The sequence below is a fragment of the Salmo trutta genome, chromosome 10 (genome assembly GCF_901001165.1).
Source record: "Salmo trutta chromosome 10, fSalTru1.1, whole genome shotgun sequence".
In the NCBI taxonomy this organism is placed as follows: Eukaryota; Metazoa; Chordata; class Actinopteri; order Salmoniformes; family Salmonidae; genus Salmo; species Salmo trutta.
This window is the reverse complement of record NC_042966.1, coordinates 35,832,018-35,843,003: the sequence shown is the minus strand read 5'-3', so window position 1 is coordinate 35,843,003 and position 10,986 is coordinate 35,832,018. Positions and strand designations below refer to the sequence as shown.

At 45.6% G+C, this 10,986-nt stretch overlaps 1 protein-coding gene across 1 annotated transcript; it reads right to left on the bottom strand.

The window, feature by feature from the left end:
- Nucleotides 1-2,581: 2,581 nt before the first annotated feature.
- LOC115201655 (metalloproteinase inhibitor 2-like) lies at nucleotides 2,582-10,775 on the bottom strand. The gene is made up of 5 exons (XM_029765461.1): nucleotides 10,280-10,775; nucleotides 6,360-6,460; nucleotides 6,151-6,259; nucleotides 5,435-5,559; nucleotides 2,582-5,330 (listed from the first exon to the last, which is right to left on the bottom strand). The coding sequence occupies exons 1-5, from the start codon at nucleotides 10,407-10,409 to the stop codon at nucleotides 5,133-5,135; spliced, it is 663 nt and encodes a 220-aa protein (XP_029621321.1). The 5' UTR covers nucleotides 10,410-10,775; the 3' UTR covers nucleotides 2,582-5,132.
- Nucleotides 10,776-10,986: the final 211 nt, after the last annotated feature.

The window sequence follows — 10,986 nt, the reverse complement described above, 5'->3', positions numbered from 1 at the left end:
TAACTCTCTGTAATTATTATTACGCGATTAAACTGATTCATCGTTTAACTGTAATTAACTAGGAGGTCGGGGCACCAAGGAAAATATTCAGATTACAAAGTTATAATTTTCCTAATATAACTTTCAGATATTATAATATCTGATCTATTAGTCTTCTGATTAATGATGTATTCGTTTACCTCGTCAGTCTCATTCCAAACATCGTAAATTGTTGGTTATCTGCACGAACCCAGTCTTCACTATGAATCATCCATACATCAATTGTCTTAAAATCATTTATTTACTAACTAAGTAATTCACAGAAATGCATAACAAACAGATATGGTTACAAGGAAATGATAGGAGAATGTGCCCTAGTGGGCTAAACCGGCATGGCGGCTTGTTAGACAAAAGGTTGATAAGAGTTGATAATTATAACAATTGAAATGCTAATCCTTTGCACATGAATGCTCACTCATTCGGGAACAATTGCAATCAATATATATATATATATATATTTACACTCAGTGTGTCATCGGGATCTTTGTTGAAAAGTTTGTTCTGTTGGAGAGGTTGTCCTCGCGTTCTCTCTGTCTCTGTCTCTCTGTCTCTGTCTCTCTCTCTCTGTCTCTCTCTTTCTGTCTCTCTCTCTCTCTCGGTTAGAATGGACATTTCAAAGTGACATTCATTAATGTCGTTATAGGACAGATGTTTCGTCGGTCTTCGCGTTCAACGATACTGAATTCCTAGCTGCAGACTAGTAATTAATATCAAAGACTTGTTCTTATTCTGTATCGAAAGTTCAGAACGAGGAATGCATGGTCAAATCTTCAGCCAACTCGTAATGGAGGTCAGCTCGGTCTGGTGATAGAAACCCTGGGTGGGGGTTATATTCGGAAAAAGGCTGTCTCATGACGCCAGGTCCCGTCTGTTGATGGGGGCGTGCCGATGACTTGGTGAAACTTTAAACAGAAATACAATTCTCTCACATTAACATCTTACAAGCATCCCAACATATTCCAAATAGCTTTATCCTTATTCATTAATTTTATACAACCATTAGATGTAAGTCTCACAACTGAGGCTATTATATAAACAGCGCCATGGTAATGTGGCCGTATTGTCTCTCATGAGCTTCACAAAATTGTACCAAACGGACCAGTTCGTAGCTGGATTCTTCACCGATCTTTTATACCTTCTCCAGAAACATAAATGTCGTTCGGTTCTCCAGTCCTGTGAGGTGGAAGAATTCCTGGGTTCTTTCATGAAACCCACTCTCTCTTTATACTGTGGCCATGAGGCGGGACATTTTCTTAGGAATTTACGACCGCTCTCACAGAGCCTGGGTGGGGGAGACAGAGGTAGGGGGATGGTGCATAGAAAACCCAAAGAGGGCAACGTCATGACATAATCATCGGCCAAACAGGGAGAGCATCTGGGGGAAAAAAATGAAAAAATGAGCCAATCAGCATCCTTGGCGATGTCCAATAGGAACGCTTGTAGGAGAAATGGGTTTGTCTTTGTTTATTTTCAACAATTCTTTGTGATTGAAGTGATGTTCTCCAGAAGATAGAGATATGCCACTGTACTCCAAACTGTGCCTTTATCCACACTGGAAAAAGGTCAAATTTGGAGTACAGTGGCACATCCCATCCCTGCATTGAGGTGCGTTTTTCGACCCATATCTCATGACGGCGTGTGCGTGTGCGTGTGTGTGTAATTAATATATATACATTGTAAATAAGAATTTGTTCTTAACTGACTTGCCTAGTTAAATAAAGGATAATATGAGTCTCCACCGCTGAAATAACTTGTTTATTTGAAAGGTAAGCTTTAAGTGGGCATAGTCTGCTTAACTCAACCAAAAACACCTACATTTAGCTTTGTTTATGAACCAGAAAATAAGTTTATTTCAGCTTGTTTAACAAAGTTATCTTGCTAACTCGTTGAACCTACTTTGTAGTATACCCCTCTGGGCCAGTGAGACCAATGAGCCTCTCTAGCCTTTCCATGCATTGGCTAACATTTCCATATTATTTTGGGTGATAAAACACTGATCACTTTCAATATTCACCATTTCCAGACTGTAGCTATTGAGTCACAATGTCAATTCCCTGAGCAGAACATTTCTTTAAAAGGTTTTAAATCGGTGTTAGCATTTTCATTGTGATGCATTTCCAATAAGCAGTGATCTTCAGAATGCCACATTGTTGACCACTGCAGGGATAACAATCAGCCCCAAAACCATTAAGATCTCAAATGTGGTATCCCTTATTCTCAACGTCAAGCATACTCAAATCCAAATTTACCATCCCTGTACTTGAAAGTTCATTCAACAGGCAAAGTACTTCAAGTACTCCGTGCAATTTGGGAAGCAGGCTGTTTTCTATTCAGTCAGCACCCTTCAGTCAGGTAACCACAGGAGGTTGGTGGCAACTTAATTAGGGAGGATAGGCTCATGGTAATGCAATCAACTGTTTGATGCCATTCACTCCTTTCCAGACATTATGAGCCATCCTCCCTTCAGCAGCCGCCACTGGGTGCAACACTTCATTTAAACCAAGGATTGATAACTACCAGCAGCACAGACACACAGAGAAAGTTATTTCAAAAGGTTTGGTTTTATTTGATAATACTGTTGTATATTTTTGTCCATCAACTGAACGTCCACAAAGGATTAAACATGCAGAGTCTGGATGTATTCAAACTCAACCCTTTTATCTCACTCTGCCTTTCTCCCACACACCCAATCCCCCCTCCATACCATGTGTACATCAGAAAGCTTTGGATAAGGTAGAAGAAATATGGCATTGCCTTCTGAAAGATAAGTCTGTGTTTATCTAGCCAATCTTCTTTAGATCTATGCAAGTGCCTTCCTTGCAAGTAGGTGGCTAGGAGTGAGATTCTTTCTCTCGCGTGCTCCCAGCGAAAGACATTCACCACGTCATCGTTATTATTATTATTATTATTAAAGAGACTTGATAGGGAGAAACAATCTATATGTAAAATGTAATCAAAATGGAAACAGCCCACTCTTATATTATGCTTCTGATACTTTCAATCCAAATGAATATATATAGCATTATTTTGAGATGTTAGGAGTATGTGTCCATCTAAGACACTATATCCTATTGACATGGTTTCCTGAGAGGTTACACACTTCTCCAGGCATCGGGGATTCGATCTTGCAACCTTTCGGTTACTAGTCCAACGCGCTAACCACTAGGCTACCTGCCACAATGTAAGATCTGAACACTTGCACAGCGCAACGGATTGTAGTTAAGACTGCCTGGAACGCGGCTGTCTGGTTGTGTCCCGTAAGGCACCCTATTTCCTATGTAGTGCGCTACTTTTGACCAAGGCCCATATAGTGCACTATGTAATGGAATAGGGAGCCATTTGGGACACACATCTTCCTGTCTGGGGTACTATATTAAGAACACTACAGAGAATCACACGGTTCTCTCTACTCAAATTCCTCTTCAAAAAGTATAAAATTGAGTTCTGACAGAATTATAAAAATACAAAAGTATATGCGTAACTCCTCCCACCAGCCTCCAATGAGGCATGGTACCATACAGCAGTGGAGGCTGGTGGGAGCAGCTATAGGAGAAAAGACTCATTGTAATGACTGGAATGGAGTCAAACATATGGAAACCACGTTTAACTCCCTTCCATTCATTCCAGTCCAGCCATTACAATGAGCCTATAGCTCCTACCACCAGCCTCCACTGCTGTATAGCCATCAAGGGAGAGAAGGGGTAGTGGGTGGAGACAGAGGGGGGGTGTTGAGTCTAGAAAGACCGTCGAGGGGAGGGCGGCATAGGGGTGAGGGTTATGGAGAGTGGGGAAGGGCAGGGGTAAAATGAGATACCATCAACGTCTGACATACTTCACAGACTGGTGAGACACGCATCCTAGAAGGTTGTTTTAAATGTTATTCACAGATCTGTCTCTGACTGGGATGCTTAGAGTACAGACAAAACCAACGCAATCACTTAGAAAAACTAAACTATTTTCTTTCTAAATGTCGATTAGAATAATCTGGGAAGCCCCACCTCACCAGCAATCTGATTGGTGATAACATGAGCATGAGAAGCAACATCAAATAGCATTTAACTAGAGGAGATAAACACAAAAAGGCAACTTGGATCAAACAGAATGAGGAAACATTGTCTAGCCATCATTGAATAGATATGGGGTTGTTCTAACCTGGGTAGTTTGAGAGAGGAAGGAGTTTAGGGGCAAAGAGTTGCACTTGATTTAGACCCCCCCCCCCCCCCAGCCCAACAGGTAGGCAGAGTTCTCCCTTTTGCAACCATTCCATACAGTAGGTCAAACGGTGAGTTCTCTGCCCAGGAGGTGCACAAAAGGAGTTATATCAAGTGCACCTTTCTCTTTAAGGGTTCTGTCCAAAATGGCACCCTATTCCCTATAGAGTGCACTACTTAACCTGGGCGCTGGTAAAAAAAAGAGAAAAAAAAGTAGTGCACTCTATAGGGAATAGGGTGCCATTTGAGACACCAATCGTTTAAAAAAATCAGTCCTCCTGACGCCAGCCTCAGGGGGGGATGTGAAAAATCACTCGACCAGTCTGTCTCACGACCCTAAATCTCTACAAACACCCTGAGCCAGTCTAGCTCCTTCCCCTAGCCTCTAACCCTTCTGTTTGTTGACCTGAAGGAACCAAGTATGTGTAAGCAATTTGACAAAATAAACATTCAGGGAGCTATGTGGATCGATTACCCAGGAGGATACAGAGGGGAGGACAAGTCATAATGTCTGGAATGGAGTCAATGGAATGGTATCACTTATTCCGTTCCAGCCATTACAACAAGCCAATCCTCTCCAATTATGGTGCCACCAACCTCCTGTGTATGCCATCACCATACTACAAATACAGCAGGTCCCTTCAGATCTGCAGACAGAAGGGGGTAGTAGCTAGGAGTTGTTTTTGAACCAGTAAACAATTTCACCGATCTCGCTCAAATCAATCAGCTTTGCCTCGTTATATTTTATGTGTATCATATTCATCTTGCCCTTCCACACAGAACTTATTTTCTCCTAATATTTCACTAAATTGTTTAGATTTATTTTTCTTAAAAATCAGGCTTTGCAGTGGGCAGCTGGAAGGGGGTGTTGGCAGGAAGTGACTAGGGGTCCTCGATGTCCAGGAACTCCTTCTTGGGCGGAGCATTACCGCGGTACCAGGAACAGGAGCCGTCGGCCCTCTTAACGCAGGCATAGTGGTTGGCTTGGCGACCATGCACCTGCTTCTCCATCATCAGGTCTGTCCACAGACACTCCTCTGGAGCGGAGATGGCACAGGGCAGGGAGGGGCAGCGCACAATCTACACAGAGACACACCAGGTTAAGACAAGTCACAGGAGATGTTTCCCTACCAAACAACCTCCTCCAAATCCCCATCCTGCCCTGCTCCCCACCACCTCCCTACCTTGCAGTCACAGCCCATCTGATAGAGCTGAGTCAGACTCTTCTTCTGAGTGTGGCTCATGGACTCCCAGGGAGTGATGTAGTCACACAGGGTCACATGCATCTTCTCACCTGCCTCCACCTTGCCTGCAGAAGAAAACATAAGGCAGGGAAGAGGTCCTCTTTAAAAAAAAAACAGCAACAGAAATGTGGTTCTGAAACACTAAATCAAACATGCTTTTCTTTTCCTCCCTTCCTTAGATGGGGACAGACAGCGGTTAGAAAAGGGAGAGGGTGTGAGGAGTAGAATGAGGAGAGGGGTGAGTCATTGAAAGGCTAGTCTTACAGAAAATGGTTTTCACCATGCCAAGGTCCATCGGGAATCCTAAAGGAGGAAACAGTAGCCTCAGCAGTCCCTGGCCTGGTGTTCCCTGTAATTAGGCTGTGTGTGTGTGAGAGAATGAGTAGGGAAACCAGAGCACGCATTGATCTAATGCCCCTCTGTGTCTCGCTTTACGTCTTGCCCATGTCTGCTCCAGTGGTGCTCACTCGGCACCTTCTGGCACAGCCTGATCACAGATCTGTTTGTGCCGTCTTGCCAACTCCTTATAACACTAATGCCTGTAAGAGTAGGCAAGGCAACACAAACAGCTCTGGGATCAGGCTACTTCTAGCACAGAGCGGAGGGAGATTAACTATGCCATCAGTGTGTGGTAGGGTCCAACAGACAATCCTCACCTGAAATCAGGTAATCCTTCTTGCCACTGGTATCAAAGGTAACGCCACACACAGCGGAGACCGGAGCAGTGAAGATCTCCTCAATGTCCTGGTCAGGACCCTTATACATCTACAACAGGTCAGATGAACACAAGTCTCATATCTTACACATCCACAGGTGACGTGTTAAAGAGGTCAGAGGGGGTTAGAGGTCATGGATGTATTCTCACCTTGATCTGTTTGACGTCATACTGTATCATGGTGATGGGGTTACCGTAGATATCATTCCCAGTATCTACCTCCTTCTCACCCACCACCGCCGCTCGGATCACTGCAGGGAGACAGGATCAGAGGACATCAACACACACAAGTCCCGAAAACAAAGCTTCTGTTTGAATTCCTTCTCCCACCACATCTAGTTAACCACCTGCAGATGGTGCCCAGGCAGCCTGAACAGCCTCTACTGCAGCCTGACGTTCCTACATCACAGTAAACCAACGATACAGGGAGTCAAAATAGTCTTCGTTGTTTTGACTGTTTCAGGATGTGAACAAGCTGCCAGTAACATTCCAGATGTTCATGCCCCAGATCACATCACGATTTGTTAGCACATATGATTAGGGAGAGATGTTTCGGCCAGTGAGAGCACAAGGCTGTGATTTAGGCACATTATCGAGAGAAAGAGACAAAATGTAGTGACACCGAAGGATAGAAGACAGATCTAGTATAAGCTGTAGTTCCTGTGTTTTAAAAGACTCACAAACGACATCATGCTTTAGCTATGGGAAGGGAAAATATGAGCAATACGCAAGAACGTAAAACTCACAGGAGAACAAATAAAATGTACACACTCCACAGGGGTGACTGCCATTGCCCTGTTCCCTCGGGTTCCCTTTCTGGCGTGGAACACAAGCAGACATGGGAGGAGTTCACTGCAGAGTTGACGTCCGACTCCCTCATTTCTCCCCTGGTCCAGGTCGCATGCTTTTCTGCACATGTAACCACTCCCCAAGTTCATAGAGGGAGCCCACTGAGGGTGATGCAAACACACGGAGCGCCAGCAGTATACCTGGCTGGCTCGATCTCCTGAATCCTGTGGAGTTTTTCCCCTCTCGTTTCCTGACCTCATTCAGACCCAGAAGCTAATGAGCACCAAGGACTCTGGGAATAGAACAGGGTAGACAGCACGCTCAGCTCAGGGAAACAGTGATTCTGTGATTTGGGACTGCTGCCTGTTTAATGGCATTTCCGGAATCATGTTTTCCTAAATAGGCTCCATTCCCCCCCTGCTACTTAACTAGGTCATATGATCAGCCATGTTAAGAGAGCAGAAACTTAGGACAGAGAGGTTCATGCACCTCAAGCCAACCATATGTAACAGTATAGCTTCCGTCCCTTTCCTCGCCCCAACCTGGGCTCGAACCAGGGACCCTCTGCACACAACAGTCACCCACGAAGCATCGTTACCCATCGTTACTCATCGCGCCACAAAAGCCACGGCCCTTGCAGAGCAAGGGGAGCAACTACTTCAAGTCTCAGAGCGAGTGACGTCACCGATTGAAAAGCTATTAGCGCGAACCACCGCTAACTGACTAGCCATTTCACGTCGGTTACACGCCATAGCTATGCAGAAAACCTATACATGCATACCACCAGAACTACACATTTTTCCACGAAAACCCCCATATGAACACATACCACATCCTGAGTTCCTCTAACCCTCCGCTCCGTTATCCACCACGCTAAATGAATGGACAAAGCCATCGATCATGTGACACCATTCATTCCTATGTGAAGACTCAATAGTGCCTTTGAAGCCCAGAAAGTCAGTTAAGATGTCTCATTTGGGATATTTATGTAGACATAACAGTTTGAGCTACTCCAGGAAGTGACATTGCAGCCTAGCTCAGTGTTGCCCCCTCTCATTAAGCATCTCAAGTTGAAGACCGACCGGGTACTGCAGGCTGCCATTAGCTACTGTAAATTATCCTTATATCCTGTGTGGTATTTTAAAATAATTGGTTCAAGGACATACATCTAGTGTAGTAGAAGCAATTATTGGTATTGTCACCGTCTTTGAGATATGCATTTACATGAAGATTGGCCTGCCTTCCACCCCCCTTTCACTATAAATGGGGGATAATGTCTTCTGCAAACAATGCCTGCAGTACCGGTTGGCCTTGGACTTCCATGTCTTTATGAGAGGGGGCGGTCATTCTCCCCTGGAGTAGACGGGCTAGGGTAAATGTTCATCACATAGCTGTTAATGTCACGCCTCTGTGGCCTACAGGCTCTGTTCTGTCTATTGGCTTAGTACACAGACATCTCATTTCCTCAGAGTATAGATGGGAGCTTAGCTTAAGCATATTCTTGGCCTCTCTGAAAATTAACTTATGTCGATGAGCTCATTTTAAAATGTTATTTAAACCTTTATTTAACTAGGCAAGTCGGTTAAGAACAAATTCTTATTTACAATGACGGCCTACCACGGCCAAACCCGGACGACGCTGGGCCAATTGTGCGCCGCCTTATGGGACTCCCAATCACTGGCAGTTGTGATACAGCCTGGAATCGAACCAGGGTCTGTAGTGCCTTAGACCTTTGCGCCACTCGGGAGCCCTAAACTTAGTGGGACTGCTACACCAAGAGGTACTTGTAGGTATGCATAGTCACTGATTAGAATGACCAGGAAGGAGATGACTTCTGAAGAGGAGTGAACAATGTTGACAAAGTCAGAGGATCCCACCCTGTAAGTCAGTCAAGTCTGTGTCTCCCTATTCTCATGGATACCATGTATATTTCTGAGAGGTCCTTGACTTTTATTACTTTTTCCTTTTGAGTACCCAGAACTGACAGCCAGATGTCATACACTGCCAGATGGACATATTCGTATGTAACTGAGAGAAGGCTATACATCCCAGTGGTGTGTACTGTACGTCTGTGCAGTCTTGGGCGTTACACTCAGTCTCTTTGAAGTGATGTGTGCGTCTGTTTTGCCATCCTGCTACATTAGGTCGGTGCAGAGCAGGAAAACCCCAGAAAGATTCCTGTCATTCCTCACAACTACACCCCAAAGAGAGCGAGAGAGAAAGAGAAAGAGAAAGAGAGAGAGAGAGAGATGGGGAGAGAGAGAGAGAGATGGAGAGAGAGAGAGAGAGAGAGAGAGAGGAGAGGAGAGAGATGAGAGAGAGAGAGAGAGAGAGAGGAGAGAGAGAAGAGAGAGAGAGAGAGAGAGAGAGAGAGAGAGGAGAGAGAGAGAGAGAGAGATGGAGGAGAGAGGAGAGAGAGAGAGAGAGGGAGGAGAGAGAGAGAGAGGAGAGAGATGGGGAGGAGAGAGAGGAGAGAGAGATGGAGAGAGAGAGAGAGAGAGAGGAGAGGGGGAGAGAGAGAGAGAGAGAGAGAGATGGGGAGAGACAGAGAGAGACAGAGAGAGACAGAGAGAGACAGAGAGACAGAGAGAGACAGAGAGACAGAGAGACAGAGAGACAGAGAGACTGCTGTGACAGACTTGTTCAGAGGGATTCAAGCAGAATTTATACTACCCTGTTTATTCCATCCTAGTTTCCCCTGCTCTCTCTCCCTCTTTATGCCTTCCTCTCCTTCATGTTCTATTTGCTGTGCCACGTCCACAAGGCAGACTGCTCTCCTAGTCCCAAGGCAGATCCCAAAGCACTCTAAACTCATAGGGGACTGTGTGTTGGTCCTCTGTTTTACTGTACATGGCTGCAGCATAGTCAGGTGGAGACAAGCCTTCAGGTCTCAGGCAAAGTTACTAATCATCATGAAAGCCAACCACCTCAGTTACACATTTCCTGTTGTATCAAGCAACAGGAAACCGCAAGTGTGCAAATGAATAAGTAAAGAATACACTTTGTTTACATCCCAAATGGCACCATATCACCTACATTAACAAGTTACAGTATGAACGAACAAACTACAATGTGAACGTACAAACTGACACGTCCATCATATGTATAGGCATAAGCCTGAGAGACTGCATAAGTGACCAACTAACTTATCCCACCGCTGCCACCAGTGTAGCGACAGACACACCACTACCTGTCATGAAGGACCAGACCTCTTGACAGAGGCTGTAGTAGAGAAACAACATGTGCACGTGAGGGCGTAGCCGTTGCCGGTCTATACTCACCTACGTCCGCGTTACAGAACGCCTGTTGTGGGTGCACCGGGGCGCAGCTGCACGCTTCAACGAGCTTCTCCGCCTGCCACAGAATCAGCACCGTCAGGGTGCAGAGGACGCCGTTAATTGATAACGGCATTTTCTCCCGCTGTCTCCGTTGTTTACCGTCTTTTGAAATGCGGGGGGGGGGTGAAATGCCCGTATAGAGAGTGAATTTCGCCGAGTGGGCTGTAGGTGTGTGTCTGTGTGGGTAGGCTATGTGTCAACGGCTACAATGACCGTTAACCAAGACCAAATAACGGAAGAAACCCGCAGGTCCTGAGCCCCAGGCGCTAGTAGTCCCTCGCAGGGAAAAAACAAGTGTGTGACCTTCACTTTTAGTCGTTGCACGTTTCTATCTGTTGGGCGCGTTATCATTTCTCTGTGATTAGGCAGCTTTTAAGGCTGCTGAAGGATGGACTCCTCCCCTCTCGGTGACGATTCGTCCAGCGGTAAGCGCTCGAGCCCTGGGTTAAAAGTTTTCCTATTCTCTTTGCCCGCCCGCCCGCCCGCCTGCTCCGGCCGAACGCAACGCCACGCCTACGGACGTAGTTTTTTCTCCACATTGAGGGGGTTCGATTAATCTCGCCCGGGCGCCCGTGTAGGCGTGTTTGGCACCGACAGAAAGTTGATTGCATTCGATTTGGAACCGGGCTGACTCCCGGGCATGGGGCAGG

What these genes read in the sequence shown, in the direction of transcription:
- LOC115201655 (XM_029765461.1), bottom strand. Translation starts at nt 10,409, where the DNA reads ATGCCGTTATCAATTAACGGCGTCCTCTGCACCCTGACGGTGCTGATT. An exon ending in ATGACGTCAAACAGATCAAG is followed by an intron (nt 6,260 to 6,359) that starts GTGAGAATACAT and finishes GACCTGTTGTAG; the next exon opens with ATGTATAAGGGTCCTGACCA. An exon ending in GAAGGATTACCTGATTTCAG is followed by an intron (nt 5,560 to 6,150) that starts GTGAGGATTGTC and finishes TTTCTTCTGCAG; the next exon opens with GCAAGGTGGAGGCAGGTGAG.